The sequence below is a fragment of the Telopea speciosissima genome, chromosome 7, assembly GCF_018873765.1.
Source record: "Telopea speciosissima isolate NSW1024214 ecotype Mountain lineage chromosome 7, Tspe_v1, whole genome shotgun sequence".
Lineage (NCBI taxonomy): Eukaryota > Viridiplantae > Streptophyta > Magnoliopsida > Proteales > Proteaceae > Telopea > Telopea speciosissima.
In genome coordinates, this window is record NC_057922.1 from 8,296,686 (window position 1) to 8,322,033 (window position 25,348).

The following is a 25,348-nucleotide window of genomic DNA, read 5'->3' on the forward strand; positions in this document are numbered from 1 at the left end:
TTTAATAATATTCGCTTTTAACACAAGAAAATCTAAAATAAATGCCATCCATATCCAGTGTTTCTTTACATGCACATGCAATGAGAAAGGCTAGTTCCAGTTCAATGTGATTTGAACCAGATGGAACAAAAAGAGAAACAATGGATTAAAAGCACACATTATCACACAATTAAATGCCATGAGTTGCTAGTACTATCAACAGTCGCCAAAACAATTTGCAAAGAAGAAGATACAGGAAGGTCAAGGTACAACACCAAGATCCTTGAAGTATTCATGCTCGAGGGCACTCCGCGCTGTAATTCTTTTACTTGGGTCCAAGCAGAGCATCTTCTGAAAAATTATAGGGGCATGCATAAGTAATGGCAACAAGCATTCAAGTACCTTAGTCCTTAGCCTGAAAGAGAACTACATAGTTTTTGTCTGAAAAAATATCACTGAGAAGAACCTGGGTACTAATCAGTGGTGCAACTTCCAGACCATATCAAAGACCCCATGGTTGTCAAGGCGACCACCTTGGCATCCAGGCGCCTTAACAACTAGGGTCACCTAGGTGGGTGCCTTGGTCACCTAGGGCCTGCCTAGACGGGTGCTTGTTGGTGTCGCCTTGCATCCAGGCCCCTCCAACACCTTCGTTCACCTAGACACCGTGACAACTATGAAAGACCTAATATAATAATTCAATAACCACTATGCTCATGCACAGATCTTATTCACAGATGTAATTGTAGCACGCTCACCAAGCTATTGATGGATCTTATACATTCAAAAAGGAGATACCAAAGGCCCCTTGGCCAGAAAAACCCCTTCTCAATGGTGAAAGGTTCTGGAGAAAATACTAAAGTGCATCCAATATTTTCTCACACTAAAAGCTTTACCATTCCCATTCATTCTATAGGTGTGTGCCTCAGTTGACCTAATCAAAGCAGTTTCTTACTTTCTTTAGCTTTGCATAATATATCAAAACAGCTTAACTTACAGAAAGGAGATCAACACCAGTTGGTTCAAGATTTGGGACCACAGTTGCCAGTTCCTGCATCATTGAGGCATGGTTTAAATCTATTAATATTATATATTTTGAGTATTTCTTGCTAAAAAAGTGACAGATTTAAGGATTTGATTACAAATATCCAAGAAAATAGCAACTGCAAAAGAACAGCAATCACCTTAGCGGGCCATTTGGGGAAGGCAGACTTGAAGTCTGGCAACGAAGTCACTCCAGGCCAGGTTTCTTCATTTGGAGTACCCATATATCTTCACAGAGGAAACCACAAATGAATGTGAAACGCTAGCAATGATAATAATAAATGCACAAGCTATGAAAAGATATATGCACCAAATATAGTGTAACTCTAAATGTGCAATAAAACCTGAAAATCTTGAAAAGTTCATCAATCTCAGAGTCCCCAGGGAACAAAGGCCGCTGATTCACCATCTCAGCGAATATACAGCCCACTGACCATACATCAACCGGAGTAGAGTAATGGCGGGATCCGAGGAGGATTTCTGGTGCTCTGTACCAGAGTGTTACCACCTGGAAGGAAGATTATGAAGATATAAGAGACATAGAACAAAGCAATCAGAATATAAATAGAGCAACTCTGCATTCTACTCTCTTGAAAAATTAGATGTCTAATAACATAAACATATCTACTTCAGTAATATCAGTATCTTCTGAAAATCCCTCAAAAGAATTTCATTTGCAAAACATTAAAAATATATATATACAATGAAATTTTCACCATACTTGCCAGTATTCGTTTATGGTGTTTGGGGATGTGTTGCCCTGTAGTTAGAAGTTAGAAGATATGGACTACTCCTGGAAAAGGTAGGGGTGCTTTGACCAAATGTGGTACTCTTTTTTTTTGGGGGTGGGGAAGGGGGTAATGCCAAATGTGGTACTTCACTTGTAGTGAAAAACATGATTGAATTCCATCTATTTGACTCCTGATGACATATTAAGAGGAAGATAAAAAAATAAAATAAAGACGTACGCAATGCACGAGGCTCCCGCCACTACGGGGTCTGGGGAGTCATAATGTACGCACGCATCCTTGCCCCTGCTTTCGCAGAGAGGCTGTTTCCAGACTCGAACCCACGACCACTTGGTCACAATGGAGAAACCTTACCATTGCACCAAGGCCTGCCCTCATATTAAGAGGATGATGCAACAGCTAAATTCCAAGAAACATGGTGGGGTTTTATTTGCTGACTATCTATGTCAAAGAGGTATGGGAGGGAATGGTACACCTAGGTCTAACTTCTACAAGATCTCATTAATTATTCATTAAAAAAACAACAAAAAAACATTTCATACAAGATCTCATTGCTTCTTTTAGCATAAATGCCTCCTACTTCTTGCTTGCTTTTATATATCTTAAAGGAAGGTGAAATCAATAAAATTGAACTTCCCAATTTGGTGCAGGATAGTATAGACAACCTTTTGGGATCCTTTTGAAATCTCCCACAAACATCCCATGTTTGATAAGCACAATTTAAAAATAAATATTAGAAGAATTTACCAAGCTTAAAACTAAGGAGAATTTGCAACCTTAATGAATAATTCAAGTTCCATTGGAGAGGAAACCTAAGAAATTTTATCACTTAATACATGGATACCAGGTTAAGAACAAAGAATGGAAGATAAAAGACACAGATACAGAAAAAAGTATTGTGCATTTAATACCTCATGAGTAAATGTCCTCACGGGAATACCAAATGCCCTAGCTAACCCAAAGTCTGCAAGCTTCAATGCATTAGTGCGGCGATCTATTAGCAAATTTTGAGGTTTCAAATCTCGGTGAAGAACTCTATGAGAATGGCAATATGCAATTCCACGAAGAATCTGATAGAGAAACATCTGCAAAAAAAGTACCCTAATAGCATAACCATTTAAATACTAATTAAACCAACAAAACAGACAATTGATATACTGGTAGGGAAGAACATGAGATTCACCAGTATCATACTAAATATGCAAACCTACAACTACCCATGGAAGTGATCACAACCACCTAGATTTTTTTCCAAGAAAACATAAACTCCTGTCACCTTGGCAGTTGAATGTATTTGGAGAAGTATAAGTTTATTCTTCTAACAGAATGCACAGATTTCCACTGGGTAGAAAGATGCCACCCACCTTTATTAAATGTGGATTATTAGCAAGCTCTGGACACGAATCCATGTGCTTCTTCAAATCCAGATCCAGATACTCAAAAACAAGATACAACCGTTTCTCACTGTGCACTACATCCTGCAACCTGTTATCAAAAGTGATTTAATACCTTGTTCTGGGAAAAGTCAATGAACAAAAAACCCATCAAAACCAAGCAAGAAAGATCAAGTAACGCAAAATACAAGGATACTTTCAAAATTAATAGTCGGCAAACAGTATCTAATCTAAAATTTGACAGCTTATCAATTGACAGAAACAGCAATAATCTATCTGATTAAAAAAGTCAGAAATAGCAGTACTATCAAGAGACCTTGAAATATGGATGGATCCTTCAATATAGGGCAGATATATGTAGTTCAGATCAAGAGACCTAATAAGTTCATCTTCGTAGAAGCAGCAACTAAGGCCTCATATAGTAGGTAGGGCAGCATAGGTTGCTGCAACCCCCCCCCCCAAAAAAAAAAAAAAAAAACTGAAACGACTATCAAAGCAAGGATCAAGAAGCACTGACCAACCTTGCTCTGATACCATGTGACAATACCAGAGCTTAGTGAACCAGAAAACCAGAAAGAAGAAGTGAACGAGAGAGAGAAAAGAGCAGTGTGTGATAGATTCATAACGATTCTGTCGCACAAGCCTCCCTGTTTATATTAATATAATTACCTACTCTTGGTAGGAAACTTACAAGAGTGGAAGACTGATTACAATAGAAACAAATCACTTATCTAGCCTAAAGCCTAATTACAAAAGGAAAGTAAATACATAATTAAACTAAGCTATTAGACTAGACTATCCTACGGTACTCTAGTCCATGGAAGTCCATGGGGCATGGACCAACACCCCACCATGCATACATTAACACAAACAAATAGTCTAGACAAACATATTCAATATCTCTTCTAAATTTCTAATGCTTAGGCGAATAATCTCATTCCAATATGTCCTGGTGAAGAAGAAAGGTTATTTCTTTGCCAACAAAATTACTACTGACGCTACATCAGGACTTCACCTATAGTACAAGATCCAAGCAATCAAATTGATGAATCTGCATACATTTCATATTGGGGAAAGCAACGGTCATTTCTGCCAAATATCGAAGAAAGATTTATTTGTTTCAAACCCCACGATTTTTTCTCTCATTTTTGGCAGAACACACCGGCACACCCTACAGTTGATAAAGGAACTACTGAGACTTCCAAAAAAACCTGACTATGTTGCCATGTTGCATCTCTTTCAAGAGAGAGATTTCCCTTATTGCTGTGCTAGGGACTCCTTCATCTTCCTGCTCCAAGCGGATCTTTTTTAGAGCAATAGTCTCATTTGTCACACGGTCACGAGCCTTGTAAACCACACCATAAGTTCCTTCTCCAATCTTCTCAACTTTCTCATACTGCAAGATTTACAATGTTACAACCCAAAGCAAGGAAAAGAAAAATAAAATAGATGCCTTCTAAGATTTTTTCAAACTGCCAGATTCACCATGTCAAGACCCAAAACAAATTTTAAAAAACAGAAATGGAAGTCCTGCAGGAAGGAGACCCTTTACCTGGTCCATTATCCAGACCAAATTGCTCCACCACAGAAAAATCTGAAGACAAACATCAGAAAGAGGAGACTGAAAAAATTAATGTCTTGTAAATGCTCAATTCCAAAGTAAGACAACTGGATGCTAAACCAAATTCAGGCATAATATGAAACAAACAAGACAAGCAGGAAGTCAATACAACTATCGTAAATCATAAGATCAACATAAACCCAAGACTGAATGTCCAATTGAATAGCCACAGAACATGCATATCCACCAACAGAAGTCATCACCAGAGACATTAACAAACAATATAGAAACATGGTAGCCCTGTTATCCAGATACTAAATGAAAAATAAAACGAAAAAACAGAAAGAAGAAGCAAAGAATGACCTCCTAAAGCAAGCAAATAGTACCAGATACCCACATAGAAACATTAAAATTACATGAAATCACTGAAGTTAAGGAGAGGGAGGGGGAAAACATGGAAAAAATCAGGTAGCTGGTATAACCACTGTTTTAAAAGTAACTCAACTCCCTAAACAGCAGCTTACCTAATAATAAGGATGAGAAGCAGCAGATAGATTTCCAAGGAAAGAAAAGAATAACCCTATTAGTGCTCTTTGAGTGTCATCTAGAATGAATCTATTACTTTGAATCATAGTTGTCAAGGCGTAACCTAAGCGACGCCTAGGCGTCCAGGCGCCTCGATTGACTTGGCGGGTGCCTTGGACGCCTTAACCACCTAGTTGGTATTGCCTTGATTTTTTACCCTCTCTGACGCCTTGGATCGCCTATCTGCCGTGACAACTATGCTTTGAATTGTTGAATGCCAAAAGTACCATTGCTTAATTAAACATTTACATAGAAGACTTGAGTTTCCCTCCTGGATTCTTCCCAAACCCAAACTAACATTCTCTTCACGTTTACATATAGTATTCCAATGTACAAGGTCGTCTATCTGTTCATTATATGAAAGCCTTGAAATCCAAGAGGTTGTAAATGTTTAGTTGGAAAAGGTTGATTTGGTGAGAGTTCTCCTATTTACCAAATGTAAAGAATCCCAGAACCTGTAACCAGTGCCTGGTAAAGAGAAGAGAGAAGACAGAAAGAGATGGAAAGAAGAGAGAACAATGGGAGAAAAGGGTTGTGCGATAGAATATTACTTCTACCATACCAGCCAACACATATTTATATTAAGCCAAAACAGAATTACAAAAGCAATGTAACTCTTACCTAATTAAGCCTAAAGCCTAAAACAAGAAACTTACTTAGACTAGGAAACTAACAATTAAAGACATAAACTAATAAAAGGAAACCACAATAGGGGGACTCCCCCTATTGTGTTACATATCTCTTAACACTCCCCCTCAAGCTGGAGTATACACGTATCATAAGAAAGCTCCAGCTTGGACCAACAAGAACAAATATGAAAGGCAACACCAGTCTTGAACACATGCAGTCATAGACACCAGCGAGCTCAAAGGAGCACTCCAAGCAATAAATCCATCAACAATAGCAGCCCAGACAAATCCAATCAGCTACATGTCAACACCAAAAGCTCTTCTCAAGGAAGTCAACAAAATGCAGCACCCAACGACTACATCAAACGTCATTTCCAATGAAGGCAACAAAATGCAAGCCCAGTGACTACACAAAATCAGATAACAGGTGCAGCTCCAATGGCTACACAAAATCTCATAAAAAGTGCAGCTCCAGTGAGTACACAAAATCCCATAAAAGGTGCAGCTCCAATGGCTACACAAAATCCCAAAAAAGCGCAGCACCAGTGACTACACAAAAGCCCATAAAAGTGCAGCTACAATGGCTACACAAAAGCCATTCTCAAGGAAGGCAATCCAACAACAATCATACTCACTCTTGAGTCCCAAACACCAAAAAAAAAAATCTCAGATAAAATTGCTTGTATTAGACATCTCCAATCTCCCCCTCACGTGTAGCATTACACGTGAACAAATAATTCAGAGAATATTCCACCAATACATGGCAACAATAAATATCATCCCATAACAAATAAGATCCCAATAATCTTCAATCAAGAGCAGCCACATAAAATCGCCAATAAAAGAAGCACCCCTCATGATAGCAAATAAAATCCCACACCAACACAATCCAGGGTCTACCAAAGCAAGATAATGGCAAATTTGTAATTAATCCATCAATCCCAATGTAATCCCAATCTTAAAACCCAACTATTGATCCACCCAAGAGAGGTAAAACATAAGTACATGGAAGTTGTGGCAATCTGGCAATTAATTAAAATTTTCAAGTGGCTCTTGGATAGATAAATAGAGGAATGGCAGAATGGTAAATAACTCAAAGTTGAAAAAAAGGGAAGGCATATCTGTAATTTAGATGAAATCTAATTACAAATACCATCCAAGGCAAAAGGGTAATCTTGGAATGAAAAGTAAAATAAGGACATGAGGGACTTAGTGCTAATAGGAGGGGTATAATTGGAAAATTCAAATAATAAAATAAAGGACAAAGGAATATGGAAAGCAATCAAAGCACTTATCATATTCTACCAATTTGTAGAGGAAGTCTTCTTCCTCACGAAACCATCTGGAGCAAGAACCACGGAGGTTGAGACCTTCACGCGACGAGAAGAAAACCACGGCTAATCGCAAATTGCAAGAGATCAGCAAGCATAATCAACACAACTGTGACTATCTTCAACAAGTGCAAATCGATACCCAGATCAGCAAACAAAAAGCAGGAGCAGTCATTGACTCCATCGACCAAACCTTTGAACCAGTAAATATCAGAAACCATAGCAGCAGTAGCAATAATAGAAGACAGAAGGGGTTTCAGCAACAGGAAAGCTCCAACAGCAATCGACTAGGGTTTGAAAACCAAGAAAACCAGCGGTATATAAATCTTCTTCAACTTCTTCGATCACGATCGATCGATCGAAAAACCAATCATCAAGGAATTTATTAACAGCGAGCCAAAAGGGGGCATTACCATCTTCAGTAACCTACCAAGAACAGCAACTTTCTTGGACCATGAAATCACCAGCAATCGATTGCATCAAATAGCAGCAAAGGTAACTAACTAAGCAAATAAATCTTCGAGAACCATCAAGAACACTGGTTACCAAGTAAATGCCTTTGACAATGACAAAAAATAGCGGCAAACAAATAAAACGACAACATACGACCGACAGTAGCACGCCAAGAGGAATCGATTCAGGTATAATCAAGGGGAAGCAGCGGCCACTCATCAGCAAACAAATCGACACGGCAGGTTTTCAATTAACACCATCAATAAACTTCGATCAACATGGATTGATCAGCAACATCAGCATACGAAACCCTAGTTCTTTTTCTTCTATGAACTAGGGTTCCCTTCTTCAAACTGGAAACCCTAGACGACTCTCAAAACAGCAATCACGAAGAGAACCAGGTATTGGTTACTGCTCTGATACCATGTAAAGAATCCCAGAACCTGTAACCAGTGCCTGGTAAAGAGAAGAGAGAAGACAGAAAGAGACGGAGAAGAAGAGAGAAAAGGGTTGTGCGATAAAATATTACTTCTATTGTACCAGCCAACACATATTTATATTAAGCCAAAACAGAATTACAAAAGGAATATAACTCTTACCTAATTAAGCCTAAAGCCTAAAACAAGAAACTCACTTAGACTAGGAAACTAACAATTAAAGACATAAACTAATAAAAGGAAACCAAGATAGGGGGAGTCCCCCTATCGTGTTACATATCTCTTAACACTAAAGAAATTTTCCCAGAGTTGAATTACCTACCTTCTGACTAACTAGGTCCCTAAATCAACATATCTAGAGTCAGCAATAGAAGTAAACCCAGATGCATTTTGCAACCTTACAAACTAAAGTGTTACAGAAAAGCATTACTACCTCCTCTTCAGATTTTATGTCAACATACTCTTGCTCTTGTTGACTCTAGGACCAATAATTCCCCTTAGGTTAAGAGATCCAGGTCTCATAACTCTCACGTAATATATTGTCAGTGTCTAAAATTGAGAAGCCAAATCCAAATCCTCAGGGTATGCAATAGCATTTGGTCTCTCTTCACTAAGTAACCTTGTTACCATTTCAGATCTTAAACAATCAATAAAAAGTAGAAACTGTAGATAACAAGGAGAAGAGATTAGGACAGCAACAAGAGAGTACTACCAATTGGGAATGAAATGAATCTCCAATCGGTAGTTGTATATTTGTAATAAAAAAAAAAAGTAGGCCGAATGACAAGTATACCCTCACTTAATGTATCACATGTGTACTCCTACCTAATGTACCATGCACAGCACATGATTTAATGAACTAAGCCGTGAGGGTAGAACAAGTATACCCCAGCGGTACAACATAATAAGCTACTTAACACTCCCCCTCAAGCTGAAGCATAAATATCACCAGTGCGCAGCTTGGAGCATCCTTCAAGAAAAGCAGGTCAAAACAGTTGCTTTGTAAACATATCACCCTAATGATTCCCAAAACTGATGAACGAAGTAGAAATCAGTTTATATTACAGCAGTTCTCACAAGATGACAATCGACCTCAATGTGTTTAGTCTGCTCATGGAAATCAGGATTGTTGGCAATATAAATAGCTACTTGTTATTACAAAATATATCAATAGGATTAGTAATAGGAAACCCAAACTCTTGAAGAAGAGACTTCACCCACATCAATTCAACTACAATATGAGACATATCTTTATACTCGGCTTCAACAATAAACCTCGCAATAGTGGTCTATTTCTTACTCCTCCAAGTAACAAGATTCACCAACAAAGATACAATAGCCAGTAGTAAATCTCCCATCACCTTCAACACCAGCCAAGTCAGCATCTGAGTATCCAATAAGATCAACATTTTGATTAGGTCTTGTATATAAGACCCTTTCTTGGAGCACCTTTAAGATACTGCAAAATTCTATAAGTTGCCTCCCAATGGGCCCAATTGGGTGTCTCCCTAAACTGACTAATAATTCCTACTGCAAGAGAATATTTAGCCTGGTCACAATAAGATAAATGAGTTTGCCAACAAGCCTCCTTTACTGATGCTTGACATGTTAAATCTCAGCGTGCAAAGTTTGAAGTTGCCAAGTTTCCCTCTGGTTTAGATCCTGAGTTTCAACCTATGAAAAGTCAATTATTTACAGGAGAAGAGGTGTCTTCAATGAAAGAGGCTTTCTGTTGCATTCAGTGAATTTTCTCTCCTTCTTTTGCCCGATCTAAATCCTCTTCTTCGACCAAGAGTAGCTCTGCAGTTTTTACTGGTAGCAGTGGCCGTGTAAGTGACTCAGGTTTTCCTGGTTAAAGTCAAGGTCGAGGTTCAAAGGGAGGGACAGGACATGGGGTCTGTGGTGAGAGGACAGCAATATAATCGACCTTTACGCCAGGGTTCTCATTGTGGTAAGCCCAATCAAATTGTAGATAAGTGTTGGGCAAAGTATGGTAAACCTGAGTGGGTACAGCAATTGGCCAATTTAGTAGTGATTGATGGGTGTTTTGACGCTGCATCGCATAACGAAACCAAGTCTGCCTCTACATCTGGAGCTATTCCATTAGGCTCTGTGTCTCAATATGTCTATAACCAGATACTTAAACATCTTCAGCAGCTTGAGTCTTCCACTTCTTCATCCACTGCCACACTCGCCCACTCAGGTACTACTGCCCTTCTTGCCTCTCCTCCTCTCCAGCCAGTTGAGTTATTGACTCTGATGCATTCAATAATATGACCAGTAATCTAATGTGTTTTCTTCTTTCCATACAACTGGTCATCCATCCCAGGTTACACTTGCTATTGAATCCTCTACTCAGGTTTCCAGTTTTGGTGTTGTTTATCCCACTTCATTGCCATTGTCGTCTGTTCTTCATGTACCTCAATTGCCCTTGAATCTTTTATTTGTGAGTCAAATTAAAATTACTGTCTCTTTTTATCCTTCTTATGTGTCTTTCAAGATCTTCAGATAAGGAATACGATTAGTGGAGGGCATGGGTTGGGTGGGTTATATTATCTTGATTCTTGATGGTGATTTTTTTCTACTACTGCGTCTGCTACTTCTGTTGGTGTTTTCCCTTGGATTGGCATTACTGGTTAGGGCATTTGTTGCTCTCCTAGTGATGCAAATCTGAAGACATGTTCCAGAAGGAAGAAGTACAGAGAGGGGGCCAATCCGTGGCCTAATAGCTACTGCTTTGTTTACTGATTTATGTGCCTTCCTACTTAGTTTATTTACTGTGATTTTGTCTTGGTTTACTCTAATTGAACCAGGTTCATTGTTTGGTTCAATTTAAGTTATATTAATTTCAGTTGCTACGTTAGCAATGTTTAATTGCTTGGGTCGTGGACGTCTTAAACGCATGTGAGGAGCGTGTGCCTTGTAAATAGGGGGATTTCCTAGTCCTATTCTGATTTTGACTTCTTGGCCTATTGGCTTATAAATAAACCAATTCATGGAAGCTCTCTCTTAACTCACAATTTCTAAAATTGAAGCCATTGCTATTGTTGTCTTCTGCAACTTGAAGATTTACCTTGTGTTTGATCAAGGTTGAAGGAGTTGGTGTATGATCCAATCGACACCTTGAGGTGTGAAGCTAGGGTGGATCGTCTACTATTATTATTCAAGTTCTCTTGCTGATTTGCTGGTTTGGAAACTTCATTCTCAGATCATAGACATTACAAGTAAGCTTGTTCATGAATTTTCTGCAACCAGAACCTAGCTTTTCTAGAAGATAATATACAAGGTTATTTTCTAGATTAAGCAAACCAGCCATCCAATCAAATCTGAAATTCCTAGCATACCTTCATTAACCCTAGAACAGAACTCAATTCAAATTTGAGCCAGGTCTAACCTCTGGATTTAAATATAAATCTGTTTTCTCTATTCTACCCCTACTCCTAACCCCCCCCCCCCCACCATTAAAGCTACAATTTAGATCTTCAACCCTATACCCGATTCTGATTTCTTTACCTATTAACCTACTGAATCAGATTACAATATATCTGAGATCAGTGACCTAACCCCATCATCTAAACCCTAAAACCAGTACCTGAAATTACCTTAATACCCTCACTCCTATTACTACCACTAGGACCACCTCATTCCTACACATCTAACCACACGATTGACCTGAAACTTTCAGCATAGTTTCCCCCTCTACATTCCCGACACTCGATACTAATCCTATACCCACCCATCCATCTAATTTTCTGTTAGTTGCAATCACCCTAACCTGAACCTATCCTTTGAATATTGATCTTGGTTTTGGCTACTGATTTGAATTCTCAAACCAATGAATATTGATCTTGGTTTCTACATTACCTAGCTTCAACAAATGGTTCTTGCATGCAAATTTATCTCCCGTAAAGAGTGTAAAGCTTTTGAGCTTGGCAAACATCACCATACTTCCTTTCCTACATGGGATGTTTCTAGAAGTCAATCTTTGTTTTTATTAGTTCACTCAGATATTTGGAGTCCTTGTCGTGTCCAGAGTCGGTCCAGTTTCATCATTTATGTACTGTGTTACTTTAGTGGACGATCACTCACGCTTGGCTTGGTTGTATTTACTGAAAGATTGTCCAGAGTGTTTATCTGTCTTTATTAACTCTTTATAATGAAATAAAAACACAGTGTGGTGCTTCTCTTTAAATTTTTCTCTGATACCATGTAACAGTTTCAGACCTAGAACAATCAATGATAAGAAGTAGAACTGTAGATAAGAAGGAAAAGAAGAGATTATGGCAGGAACAAGAGAGTACTACCGATTGGACAGACGATAGTTATATATTTATAATGAAAAATAGGGCCACATTACACAAACTAATGGCTTGGTAGTTCGACACAGTGCACAGGGCAGATGATTTAGAGATGAGCACAATATGTGTATAGTTCAGTTTGTGAAGGAGATAACCACTGTGAAAAAAGTTGGTTGAATGACAAGTATACCCTTACTTAATGTACCACTCATGTGTACCCCCACTTAATGTAACATGCACGTGACTAAATGAACTAAGCCACAAGGGAATGACAAGTTTAACACCTGCAGTACAACATAATAAGCTACTTACAAACCTGATTTGAACACTCCCAGCAATATCAATCAGCTATTCAAACTACAATATATACAAGTAAAATATCTTAACATTGCATGATGTTCTTGTGGTAATAATTTTGAAAACTGGGCCAGCCACTGAACCAGCCAAAAGGGCCAGGTCCCTCCCAGTTTTGCTACATCAGAACCAGGGAAGGTACAACTGTCCCCATTTTAGTAGATTCGTTAAACCCCTCCTCATTTTTCCCCCAGTTTTTTACTGGTTCCTAAGAGGTTAGTTTTGCTTGCAAGCAAAATGCTGAGTTGCTCGCTTCTAGTTTTACAGGCAGACCAGTCCAATATTCAAAAATATGGTAGGGATTGCGTGGTTCACTTAGTTTTGTCTCTTGCAGATGTGTTTTTCTAATCCATTGAATACACTAAATATAAAAACCAAATAAATGAGCAAAAAATGGTGGTTCTTTGCTACAAGTACTTCTAAATAGTGCAGTTCGACTGTTGGAGTAGAGAAATTAATCTTTCTAAGTCATTGGGGCTCACTGATTTTGTACAGGGTTGATATCATTGTTATTTCTATTATAAAAATCAACACACCAATGTATGCATTTAAACCCAATGATAAAGATCAAAGTTTCTAATCCTTAAGGCATGTCACACCAGAATTTAAATGAAATCAGCTTCTCCAACCCCTTTTACTCTGCTGTATATGAAGGCACTTAATCCAGCCTGATGGGACATTTATCAACTGAAAGACGATTAAGTAGCCACAAAATGATCATTCTACACCAATACACCTCCATCATTTCTTAAATTTTCCTTTAGGTCCTTTTACTCTCAGGCAAACAAGTGTGCCAACAAAGCACTCAACTCCACTCTAGTAGAGTTCTGAATAGTTCTCAAATTAGACAACATGCAGAGATGCCATCGATTCCCAGGCATGCTACAATCAAATTTTTGCCATAGCATGACATTCCACTATCAAGCTCTAACTATCAGCGAAAGCCTGAATTCCCTTATTGTCCCAATAATTTTATGTAATACTACCAGTCTTATTTACTGATTATAAGATAGTCTGATCATATGCGAAAAATACTAATTGTTATTTTTCAAGACCAATAACTACTTATCATTAAAATACCACCCATACCATGGTCAGATCAGTGGACTGCAGTCTTCTATTTACTAACTATTACATTCAGAAATATCAACCATACCACCCAATTAATGTATTGATTCTCAGAATCATCATCCTCAAGTTTCGCTCATTTGGCCTACAATCGGCACAATGTGTACTGCTAAAACAGGGTTCCACTACTCTGTAGTGGAAAAGATCATCTTGTCTTTAACAGTGCAATGAGTTAGTTCAAATTAGTGTGCTTGTATTCTTACTGACAGTAAACAGTCGTGCATTAAAGATATCTTTAACAGAATTCATCATCCAGTACTTAGGGAGGATAAGACATGAATTTCGATTAAAATGAGAGAAATGAAATGCGATGGAGAGAAAAATGATGTGATTCACCTAAGTTACCGGATAAAATGCGGCGGTTGAATGCCGATCGCGGGAGAGCGGTCGACGCCGGATCAAACACGGTGATGGTTGCGCCGGTTTCACGAAGCGCAGTGTGTGCGTGTGTGTGAGTGAGAGATAGAGAGAGAGAGAGAGAGAGGGAGAAATGGGAGACGAACCAAAGACTCGGAGAGATGCAAAGATAAGTTGTACGGGTGAGGGTGGCAACATGAAACACGACCCGTCCAGAATAGGTTATCTACGCAGCCCTAAAACTGACATGTGTCAGTCTAGCTGGAATCCAATTGTGGATATTTACCATGTTATCCTTGACTCGTGTGGTTGTGCATTTGTGCTGGTAAAGTTTCAGCAGGATTTTATTTATTTGTTTCTTTTTTAAGCATGAAAATTTTACTCCATGTACCATTGAATCATTATCCTCTCAGGTTCCTGCCCGGTACGATTGTCCGGTTCCTCTCATAGGGGGGCGGAAATGATGACCTAACCCCCTGCCCAAACACACTGCCTAGGTGTGGTTAAGTCGTCATTTTCTGCCCCCTATGAGAGGAACTAGACAATCGTACCGAGCAGGGAACCTAAGAGGAAAAAAATTCATATACCATATGCCTATGGAGTAGTATTTATATCTACTCCATTTCCCGCCTGCTCCATTTCCCCAAGTTCCTCTGGCAAGGGTTGGGTGGTCATTTCTGCCCCCCTCTATTATAGGAACCTGGGGAAATGGAGCAGATAAAGGTCCCTTTGGAGTAAGGCTGTCAACCGGTCGGCCTAGGGATATAATTGGGTCTTAACCGGGCCTAACAGTGCAGAAACGGGCTATAGGTCTGTTTAAATCTAAACGGACTTTAAACGGTGCAACCGTTTCTAAGTAGTTTGATGCACGATTTCGTTCCTTTCCAAATCTAGGATTCATGTCTCCACCCAATTAAGGTTCTAATATTCAAAATCCTTACAAGTGACAACCATTTCAGTTACTTTGTTCGCCCCATATTTGTATGCCTTTTTTAAGATTTTGAACTGTAATTTCTTATTTTCTTTGTGTTCTCCTGGGTGCTATTGGAGTTGTTGAGAAATCTGCTATTATAATTGGTGCAACATTCTAAGTAATGTAACTCCACTCTAGTCAATTCTATATAATTTCCTCTTAATTTTCACACACAAGTAAATATTGACACAACCGCACAAGGGATACCAGGAGAGGGAAGGGGAGTTGGAGACTTGGAGTTTACAACTTGAAGGGTTGGGCTGTAACCGAGGGGGCTAGGTTGGGCCTGGAATCAGTCGGGCACCCGACGGGCTAAGACCCTATTACTAAACATGCCGAGGCAGGCTGAGCTTTAGCTGGACGGGCTCAGTCAGGTCTGTCGAGCCTGGCCTGGAATTCACAACCCTATGGAGTATCACAATGACACCTCTATTGGTGTATCCAAAATTCGACATCTTCTTACAATTGTCTTTAGTCTTATTCTCAAAAGATTTTTAAGATAGATTTATAAAAGGTTTTCAAAAATAAGTTAAAAGTGACATCATTATCAAAACGTGTCATTGTCATGCATATTTTGTGAGTACACATGTAAACTAATAGACACACCAATGATTTTAAGGTTTGTTTTTGCAAAGAGGCTATTTTCAGACTCGAATTCGTGATCACTTGGCCACAACGTAGCAATCTCTATGGATCGACTAAAACCTAGATCAATCACGGTCGATTCCAATTTGAATTAGTGAATTCACCCATTCGATTCCCGATTATTGAAACAACAATATAAACTCGGATTAAAATCTTTTGTACTGCGGGCATCTAGCGGTGCATTGCAGTGCAACCGTAAGAGCTTGACACGTGGAATAAGCTTCATCCAATTGTTTGAGCTCGATGCAAGGCAATTTTATTTTATTTTCTTTCTTTTTGAGCTCGACACCATTAGATATCGCATCTTCCCCGTGTCGGGTTCTCAGGCCCGCATCACAATGCATTGCCAAATTAGGGCATCGTAGAGATTTTTTTTGGGATAAATACACATACCCCCTTAAAATGGATCCAATATTCCTCATGCACCCCCAAGGTTCTGACAATAAAATTACAACACCAACCTAAAGCCATTTAAGTCCATTATGTTAATTTCAAGCGTTAAATGCTAACGTGAAGAAGGTAACGTACAATTATACCCTTTCTAAGACGTAATTATGAAAAAGCCCTAAGTGGTTAAAACAAAAAAACAACAAAGGTGAAAAAGTAAAATACCCAAATCGCCATCCCTTCTCCTTTTCCCTTTCTCCCTTTCTCTTTCTCACTTTCCCTTTCGCGATCAAAGAACAGGGTAGAACATTCCCTAAACCCTAGCTGGAGCTCAGCGGTGCTGCTACTCGCCGAAGACGACGACAACGCAAGTAATCATCTTTCACATTACCCTCTCTCTCTCTCTCTTTCAATTATGCTTTGTAACTATGAGATGAAATTTGTTCTGCATGAGTTTGAGATGAAATTTGTTGTGTTATAGATTCTGTTTTATATTTACGAAAGTTAATTACATATGTATGATGAAAGTAATTACATTTGTATGAGGTTGTTAATTTGTTAATTAACAATTCTAGGCATATTTTCTAAATCCCAGGTTGTGCATCTCTGACATTCTCTCTCACGAACATAGGGCATGTATGGGAATGGGCTTCTTATGAGATGTCGACCACCTTATTGCAATCCAAAGTTTTAAAGAGAATCAAAATTTCTTCATATGTACCAAGCTTTGGCATGTTGAAGGAGCGAAGGAACAGAGAGGAAGAAGAAGCAGAGAAGGAGAAGCAGAGAAGAAGTTACCTGCATAGGTGGTCGCCACCGGAGCAAGAGGTGTTCACCGGAGAAGGAAGTCGTCACGGAGCGGAGAGGTGGTTGCCTCGCCGGAGCAGCAAGTGCTCTGCACTCTTCGTATTTGGTTTCTCTCTCCATGCAGGTACGTAACGGTAATATTGGTTGTGGTTAGGTTTTAATAACAAGTAGCGTAAGGCAAAATAGTATTTTCAATTTATGAACAAATAGGTTAGGGCAATAAGATCTTTTCAAAATTAAAGAGTGGTTAGAAGAAATGGTAGTTTGGTCTATAAAAAAAAGCTTTTAACATTTAACGTTTGAAATTAACGGAATGGACTTAAATGGATTTAGGTTGAAAAATAAGAGTGTACGCTGGAATTTTGAGGGGTTCTTATGGAATTGTCAGAACCTTAGGGGTGTATGAAGAATATTAGGTCCATTTTAGGGGTATGTGAATTTATCCCAATTTTTTTCCCTCTAAACTCTCTTTCAGCGCGCGTAAAGCTTAAAAATTTTGCACTTGCGTGGGTCAGAGTGTTAGCTCGGCGCCTTACGCGGAGGTATCATTCGTGGATTCGTGCACTTTGTAGCAAACTATTCGAGAAGTAAAAAAACACATAACCGTGTTTTCTTTTGTTCAGTTTTCTCCGGGAAGAAGTTCAATAGCTTGCAGTGAAGTAAGCCTTCGCTGTGAACAAGCTCTAGGTCGGTTGGTTGTGAAGTAAGCCTTTCCCTCTCCCCTCCTCCTAGATTAGGATAGACACACACACGCGCACACACACACACATCCAAAAAAAACCTTATGCCTACGCTTTTAACTCTAAAACCCTAGACTAGGGCTTCCGGACATTCTTCCTCTTTTTACTCCGCCGAGTTTGTGGCTTTCTGCAGGTAACCATGGCGAAACCAGGTCGAGGTCGTGGTCGTGCATCCTCGCCTTCTGGCTCGGACACGGGTTCGTCTTCTTCATCTCGCTCGAGTTCTGGTTCAGATTCTCGTTCCCGCTCTCGGTCACGTTCTCGCTCCTTTTCTTCTTCTTCCGCTCCGTCTCGGAGTGTTAGTTCTGGCAGAAGATCCCCTCCGCCGCCGAGAAGAAGGTTTGTTCCATTGTTACTTGCTTCCCAGCCTTTCCATTTCCCATTGCATGAAAATTAGAGTTTTTTGGTTTCCATGAAGCCCATTACTTTCTATTTATGTTGTAAAAAAAGGAGAATCATTCCATTGATCCATACATTCTTATCTTTTGGTTGGTTATGGTATTTCTTTTGTGTAAAAGTAGCGTTTATCTAAGCATTGGATTAATGTCGGAACTTGGCAGATGCAGTTTATAGGCTGAATGGGTATATGCTACCCTGTTCTGCCAGTTGGAGAGATATTAAGCTGTTATCACAATTGGCTACGTAAAAAATGTCAGCCATCCCATGAAATAACAAATTTTCAACTTGGAACTGATGATTCCCGGACATTTTAATTGGCGGATGGGAGTCCTATTTATCTTCCTTGATTGTAAGCAAATACCCATTGTGTACTTGTGTTTTGTTTTTGTGAGATTTATGTTCCAGGTAGAACAAAAAATCTGAAATCATTTCCTAAAAAACAACAAGGGTGAGGACCAAGAAATTTCATTATTGGAGATTCTTTCTGTGACTCCATCTGATCTCGACAAAGAGCATTTATTTGGCAAAATACGGTCACACCCCGAAAAGATTCAAGTGCCAATTGTCAATTAGATCAAGTGTCTTCTCAGGGGATCCCAGCCCCATGGAAAGACTGAGGAATCTCTGTCCAGCAATGGGACGGTAAAAGATGTGGTCCATTGAGTCCTATGTTGCTTTAAGGAAATTTGAAGTCCCTTGTTCATGAGATGATCCACCCCATGGATTTGCCAGTGAATGCTGTCGACAAAAAGAATATCATATTGTTATGAACTATAGGATTACAAATCAATTTGAGAAAAAAATTCACTGGATGTGACTCCAATGTACAATTCAGTAAGATTGAGTGAGAACTTTCATCCAAATATCATTTTCTGCAAGTTTGATACTCATTTAGTCCCTCTGATATTCAAACCTCATCCAGTTAATAAAAGTAGTGTTCTCCTAAAAGTTTGTATATATGCAAAGTCGTAGTTACTAACTTACTATCATTACCCAACTGTGTTATACAGAGGTATTTACGGTTGCAACTATCTTCTAGATGCTATGAAACACCGCACCAATGACCAAACATCATCCTGAAAATCTGATCCTTGTGTCCAAGCCAACTTCCTCCTGGGTGGCAATGGAGAAGGAATAAAAAACTTCCACACCCCTGTATCATAAAAATACTGCTCTATAATTTCCATTCCACCCTCTTGAGTCACCCCATTTTGATGACCAAATCCTGATGGGGGGTAGGTAGGATGAACCCTAGGTTCGGGTTACACAACCCTCAGACATGATCCCAAGCAAACCCAAACACCAAAAGTCAACAGAATAAGAAATTAAAACAGGTTTTGATAGTCGACAGTATGGAGAAGATGATACTGAAATTATAACATTAATTAGAGTAGAGATTCACGTTCGAACTCAACAATAGCACTGACAAATGACAGGCAACAGCAATTGCAGAAAAGCAGAAAACAAAGATTACTTACTTGAGTATTGATGGAGAGGAAGAAGACATGTAATGTAGTCCTAGATTGATAGGAGACCAACTAGGAACCAATCAACCAGGATCTGTTATGAACAGGTGAATCGGCTAGGTCAAAATAGGGCTTTTGGTGAGTTAGGGTTGAATGTATGAGTTATGTCAAGTGATGTAGGGGAGTCTGTCAGTGAAGGTCCGGAGATGTCTTGATGGAGGGAAGTATGTATCCTTTAGCTATATTCATACTGTGAGTTGTGGACCTTGGTGCTACGGTTAGGTTGCTCCATTGTGACCAAGTGGTCACAGATTCGAGTCTCTGGAAACAGCCTCTCTGCAAAGCAGGGGTAAGGCTGCACACATTATGACCCTTCCCAGACCCCGCAGTGACGGGAGCCTCGTGCACTGGGTATGCTCTTTCTTATACTGTGAGTTGTATTTATTTTCTTATTAGAAGTTTGATTTAAGTGTTGGTATTGTTCCATTACCTTTCTTGAAGCCAAATTTTTAGGGCTTAAAAAATTGCTCATTTTGCTTTTTGGTGTCATGTTTATGGTTATTCTTATTCAAATGCTTTTGGGCCTGGATCAATATATTGCAGATCTGAGTTGATTTCAGATTGAATGGTTAAAAAACTGTCAGGGTATTAGTCTGTCAGGCAGTGATTATTTTTTGTCTTTTATGTTCATTATACTTATGAGTCCAACGGTCTCCATAATCTAATTCGGCTTCAGTTTATGGCAATGAATGTAATATTTTGTTAATGGCTATTTGCTTTGGAAAATCATGTTTAGGTAGAAAGTATTGGTATCCTAATCACCTAACACTGGTGATAAGGAAAACCAAAGAAACCAGAACTGCAGGGGCAGCTAAAGGCCATATATGGGAGAACATTAGTAACTCTTAAACCTGTGGATTAGATAGACCAGAAGCAGTGATCAATTGGTCTAACTAAGGTCTGAAACAAACCCTCAAAGTTTCATACACATCCAACAGTGGGATAAAGAGAGATGGCCTATGAAAGAAATATTAAGTATCCAAAAAAAGCAGAATTAGAAACTCAGAAACTGAACTGTAATCAGAGATTATTAGCCTTAAAGGATGATAGAACTCGAGACTTTAAAGACTCCTACAACACCAGATTAGAAGGTCAAAAAATAGAAAGTTTCTAAATTAGTAAGATGGTCGAAAACAGCAATTGATGAGCTTTAGTCCTGTAGTACCGTGCGCAGATCAGTAGGCTTAGAAAACAGGACTGAAATCAACAATTCAGATAGAAGACTCAGACTTAATAGCTGTCAGAAGAAGAAGAAAGAAAACTGAACTCTGAAAATAGAAACCCAATATTTAATAACAGAAACTGACAGAGAAATACCTTACCAACTGGAGGAAGAAAGAATCTATGGCTGAATGGAATCCTGCAGTTGAAGATGGACTGAAGGGAAAAATGGGTATATGTTGGTCTCACTCCAATTCAAAGAAGGCCTCTCACCAAACTTCACCTCGGTATCTCACCAAGAAGGCTGCCTCACCAGCAGAATGTCTCTCACACTCCCACACATGCACATAGCAATATTTTTGATTGTCAAAATCATGGCCCCATATTTATAAAGAATACAGCTCTTACAAGAAATAGTAACTTCGCTATGGGAGAGTTACTAAAATAAATATATAATACAAAATCGAAACTCCACTAATGACAACTAACTTGCTGGCCAAAGAAATAAAAATAGAAACTAAATAAAATCTCCATGCAAGGGTGCTTTTGGCTGCTGCCTGCTGGTTGCTTCTAGAAAAAACCCACGCATTGACTAGAGATTGGCCTTAGGCTTGGGCTTAGACCTGGCCCATGAAGATCAATAAATCTGGGCCTATGTTTGTTGGTCTTTCTTGTTCCTGCAGACATATTTCTGCTGGGATCTGTGATCCACATCCAAAAGTGTGATTACTTAGTGTGTTGCTTACTTAATTTTCTTTCTTAAACTTTGATTCTCTCCCATCGCCTAACCTCTGCTGGTTTTTTTTTATAACAAGCATAGGTATACTAGCATAGGATTACATCACTCTTGTATTACAGTAGTTCTTCTCACAAGCTTCTTTAAGGCCACTAGTGTTTTTCCAATGCAATTATATGTAATTTACCCGTTCCATTATTGTGCCATAAAAAAATAATTGCCATAAAAAGTGTTTTATTTTTCATGTAGTTCAAAAAAGAAATTTATATTTCTAAAGTTATTCTTTTCTATTTCACTGCAAACGTGATTGTTACTGAATGCATATCTGAGTGTCTGACATAATATTACGTTATTGCTTCTTTACACAGTCCTGCAGGTGCAGCCAGGCGCCGTCCTTCTCCTCCACCTGCTAAACGGGCTTCACCTCCCCCAACGTAATGTTTCATGCAAACTTTTTATTGTCATCCTAAATTTTACTTTGATACATAAATAAAAATTCCACTGTTTGGATTATCCCTAGTTGATGGATTATGCAACAAGGATATATGTCTGTAATAGGAATATATAATACATAACTCGGCATTTTCAAGTATTTGAGGGAGTGCTTTGATCATATTTTAACTTGTGACAATTGTCTAATACATCATGGTAAATATGTTTTCTGGGACACAAGAATTAAGCAGTCTGTTTAACCAGACTGTCCTGACCAGCATCAGCATGGCTAAAAGCTCACTTATCCAGACGACACAATGTTCTTTTTGTGATTAAATTATGTTCCTTCTGATCAATTGGAAAAGTAGTTTATGAAAGATGTACTACTCCCAGTTAGTTTGCCTCCAGTCTATCTACAGGTGTTTTTATTGTAATAGGTTTTATTTTAAAACTTGAGCATTTTCAATACCCTCAGAAATTGTTTGGTTTGCGTATGCCTTTTTTTAAAAAAATAAAATTTTACCAGACGGGTGTTAGTGGTATCTTGCAATAAGTTTTTCTGAATAAACTCATGGACAAACGGACACATTTTTGAGTGAGTAAGTTTTTATCTAAAAAAATTACAAGAGTGTTTTAGATTGCTTTTGTTCTCATCTGGAATTGTGGATGCATTTATTGTCGGACCTTTTCCCTACCTGTTTTGAAAGTAGAGCTTCATGTATGTAATCCAAACTCTTATCTATATTGCCTTTTATGCAAGAACATCTATTCAATCATCTTGTGACATATTTCATGTGCTTAATTGCATTTGGGGGAAGAAAAAATAGCTAACATTAGCTGGGAAAGGAATGAAACCTTCCTTGGCCACCCCTTTGCTTCCAAACTTATACTTGGAGAGTTCTCGCTGCAGCTTGTACTTTGCATTTCATGCATATGTTCCAATAATACTGGTTGTTTCAGGAAAGCATCTCCCATTCTTGAGTCTGTGGTTCTGCACATTGACAAGCTAACCAGGAATGTGAACGAAGGACATTTAAGAGAAATATTCAGTAAGAATGGGAAAAATGCTATTTTGCATATTTATATTCTAAGTTCTATTTTTTTTCCTTTGCATATCAATTTTTCCATCCGCCGACCTTGCAGGTAACTTTGGTGAAGTTGTTAATGTGGAGCTGAGTATGGATCGTACAGTAAGTGTAATTCTATTCCAGTTGTCACACATGTTCCTTCCACCCTAGTTTGTAATGTGAAATTGGTAATGTTTCCAGGTTAATCTTCCTCGTGGATATGGCTATGTGGAGTTCAAGACAAGGGCTGATGCAGAAAAAGCTCTACTTTACATGGATGGTGTATGGATTACTTTACATATTGTAGCAGATTTTTCCTTTTTCCTGCCTGCTTCCTGTAAATTTATCTTCTCATTGGCATGGTGCAGGCACAAATTGATGGGAATATTGTTCAAGCAAGATTCACATTACCTCCACGCCAGAAAGTGTCATCACCTCCAAAAGCTGTTCCAGCTGCTCAGAAAAAGGAAGCTCTCCAAAAGGATAATGTTGGTGTTGATGGTGAAAAGAATGGGCAACGCCAGAGAGAATGTAGGCCACATATTAGTAAATTACAGCTAGAAATTCTATTTCAATATAGCAATTTTTTTTGTTTTGCCTGATATCAATGACTTTTGGTGACCTAATGATGACAGCTTCTCCACGTCGTAAACCTCTTTCACCACCACGAAGGAGATCCCCTTTAGCACATCGAAGGGGAGAATCACCTCGAAGGCGGCCGGAATCACCTCCACGACGGCGTGTAGAGTCCCCTGTTCGTCGCCGGGGTGAAACACCTCCTAGAAGGAGGCCAGCATCTCCAGCTAGAAGACGTTCTCCATCACCTCCTCTAAGGCGGCACAGATCTCCTGCACGGTTGGTACCTTTCACTTGAATTTCTTTTCTTCCTATTGATTAATTCAGTGGAAAGTTAATGGATCTTGTTATTGACAGAACTTCTCCCCGAAGAATCCGTGGTAGTCCGGTCCGCAAACGCTCCCCTGTCCCAGTGAGGCGGCGGTAAGCTGCACATAGCCATCCAAACTTAAAATTTTATATTTCATTAATTCTTGCAAAGCTAAGATTGCATGATAAATTTCTGGTAGAGAATAAGCAATACAATTGTACGATTCTCTAGATAAGTGGAAGCTCAAGGAAGCCTAGAAATTGAATCTTGAATGCTGTGGGCATGCTTCTTAGTTTCTTATAATTGTCAAACACTCTTTAAGGTTTCTAATTGCCTCTGGTTTGGTTGGATTTCTAAATTTTGAATCATGATTTAATAAAACTTACTACTGTGGGTTAGTAGAACTCTGTATTTCAGTGTTCTAAAAACTAGCTGAGCCTTTGTCCCATATCATCAAGTGGGTCAGACATGTGGTTCAACTGTTCAAGTGGTCAGAAAACCATCTGGACCTGCCTCAAAACTTTTCAGTCAAGCATGTCTGGAATCTATTTTAAAAAAGATAAGCAGACTGAGGGGAGGGGATCAATCCTGGTTATTGTTTAACTTGTTGGACTAAAAATTGGCCTTGAGCTTTGGGGCTAGGGCCTGGGCCATGAAGACCAACAAACCTGGTTCTTCTTGTTCCTGCCAACATATTTCTTCTGGAACCTCTGAACCACATCAATTGTATGTAGTTGTTTTTCCTTAATTTTTTTTTCCTTTTCCATATAAATGAATTTGCTTTTTGACCAGTTCTCCTCCTAGACGTGCACGAAGTCCTCCTCGAAGGTCACCCATGCGCCGGCGTAGCCGCTCTCCTATTCGTAGGCCTGCTCGGTCACGTTCAAGATCAGTTTCTCCTCGCAGGTAGCTACAACATTTCGTAACGCCAAAAGTAGTTGGTTTAAATAAACTTGTTATTGGGAATTGAGATGGATGCACATTTGGGATTGCATGCTTTACTATCCTTTATCAGTTGCAATTGACATGTTCTGAGTGTGTGTGCATGCGCTCATGCAGGCGTGCACATGTATGGGTGTGTGCATGTGTTGATTGAGAATCCAAAGATGAATGGGCTGAATGGTGTTTATCTTGGCATTTTGTTAGAAAATTGACTTTGTTTTACATGCTGTTATGTATATTTTCAATTTTGTTGTATATGCTTGGCCTATACTTGCTGAACATGATCCCAGCTTATTAATAAAATCCATGTGGATGCCGATCTCCTGAAAAAGTCATATGTAGTTTGAG

At 39.0% G+C, this 25,348-nt stretch overlaps 2 protein-coding genes across 3 annotated transcripts in view; one reads left to right on the plus strand and one right to left on the minus strand.

Annotated features, from left to right (window-relative positions):
• Positions 1-14,362, minus strand: LOC122667803 (cell division control protein 2 homolog A). Its single transcript, XM_043864236.1, has 9 exons — positions 14,283-14,362; positions 4,719-4,760; positions 4,378-4,562; positions 3,137-3,257; positions 2,684-2,857; positions 1,368-1,531; positions 1,164-1,251; positions 977-1,030; positions 1-330 (listed from the first exon to the last, which is right to left on the minus strand). The coding sequence occupies exons 2-9, from the start codon at positions 4,725-4,727 to the stop codon at positions 241-243; spliced, it is 885 nt and encodes a 294-aa protein (XP_043720171.1). The 5' UTR covers positions 4,728-4,760; positions 14,283-14,362; the 3' UTR covers positions 1-240.
• LOC122667802 (serine/arginine-rich splicing factor SR45-like) overlaps positions 3,769-25,348 on the plus strand; it is a 25,585-nt gene continuing 4,005 nt past the window's right edge. The window contains exons 1-11 of one of the 2 annotated variants that reach the window (XM_043864234.1): positions 3,769-3,774; positions 4,886-4,888; positions 17,985-18,190; positions 22,042-22,107; positions 23,066-23,154; positions 23,249-23,295; positions 23,374-23,454; positions 23,541-23,703; positions 23,808-24,027; positions 24,106-24,171; positions 24,851-24,964. In XM_043864234.1, coding sequence (XP_043720169.1) covers positions 17,991-18,190; positions 22,042-22,107; positions 23,066-23,154; positions 23,249-23,295; positions 23,374-23,454; positions 23,541-23,703; positions 23,808-24,027; positions 24,106-24,171; positions 24,851-24,964 — 1,046 coding nt within the window. In that variant the 5' untranslated portion in view covers positions 3,769-3,774; positions 4,886-4,888; positions 17,985-17,990. Of the gene's footprint in view, positions 3,775-4,885; positions 4,889-17,726; positions 17,771-17,984; positions 18,191-22,041; positions 22,108-23,065; positions 23,155-23,248; positions 23,296-23,373; positions 23,455-23,540; positions 23,704-23,807; positions 24,028-24,105; positions 24,172-24,850; positions 24,965-25,348 lie in introns of those variants that run through there. The other variant, XM_043864235.1, reaches the window with a different exon arrangement.

Bases quoted from the DNA above. Each gene is read 5' to 3' on its own strand.
- LOC122667803 (XM_043864236.1), bottom strand. The intron at 1,252-1,367 runs GTTTTATTGCAC...TCCTCTGTGAAG, and splicing joins GAACTTTTCAAGATTTTCAG to ATATATGGGTACTCCAAATG. The intron at 331-976 runs GTAAGTTAAGCT...ATAATTTTTCAG, and splicing joins CTGGTGTTGATCTCCTTTCT to AAGATGCTCTGCTTGGACCC.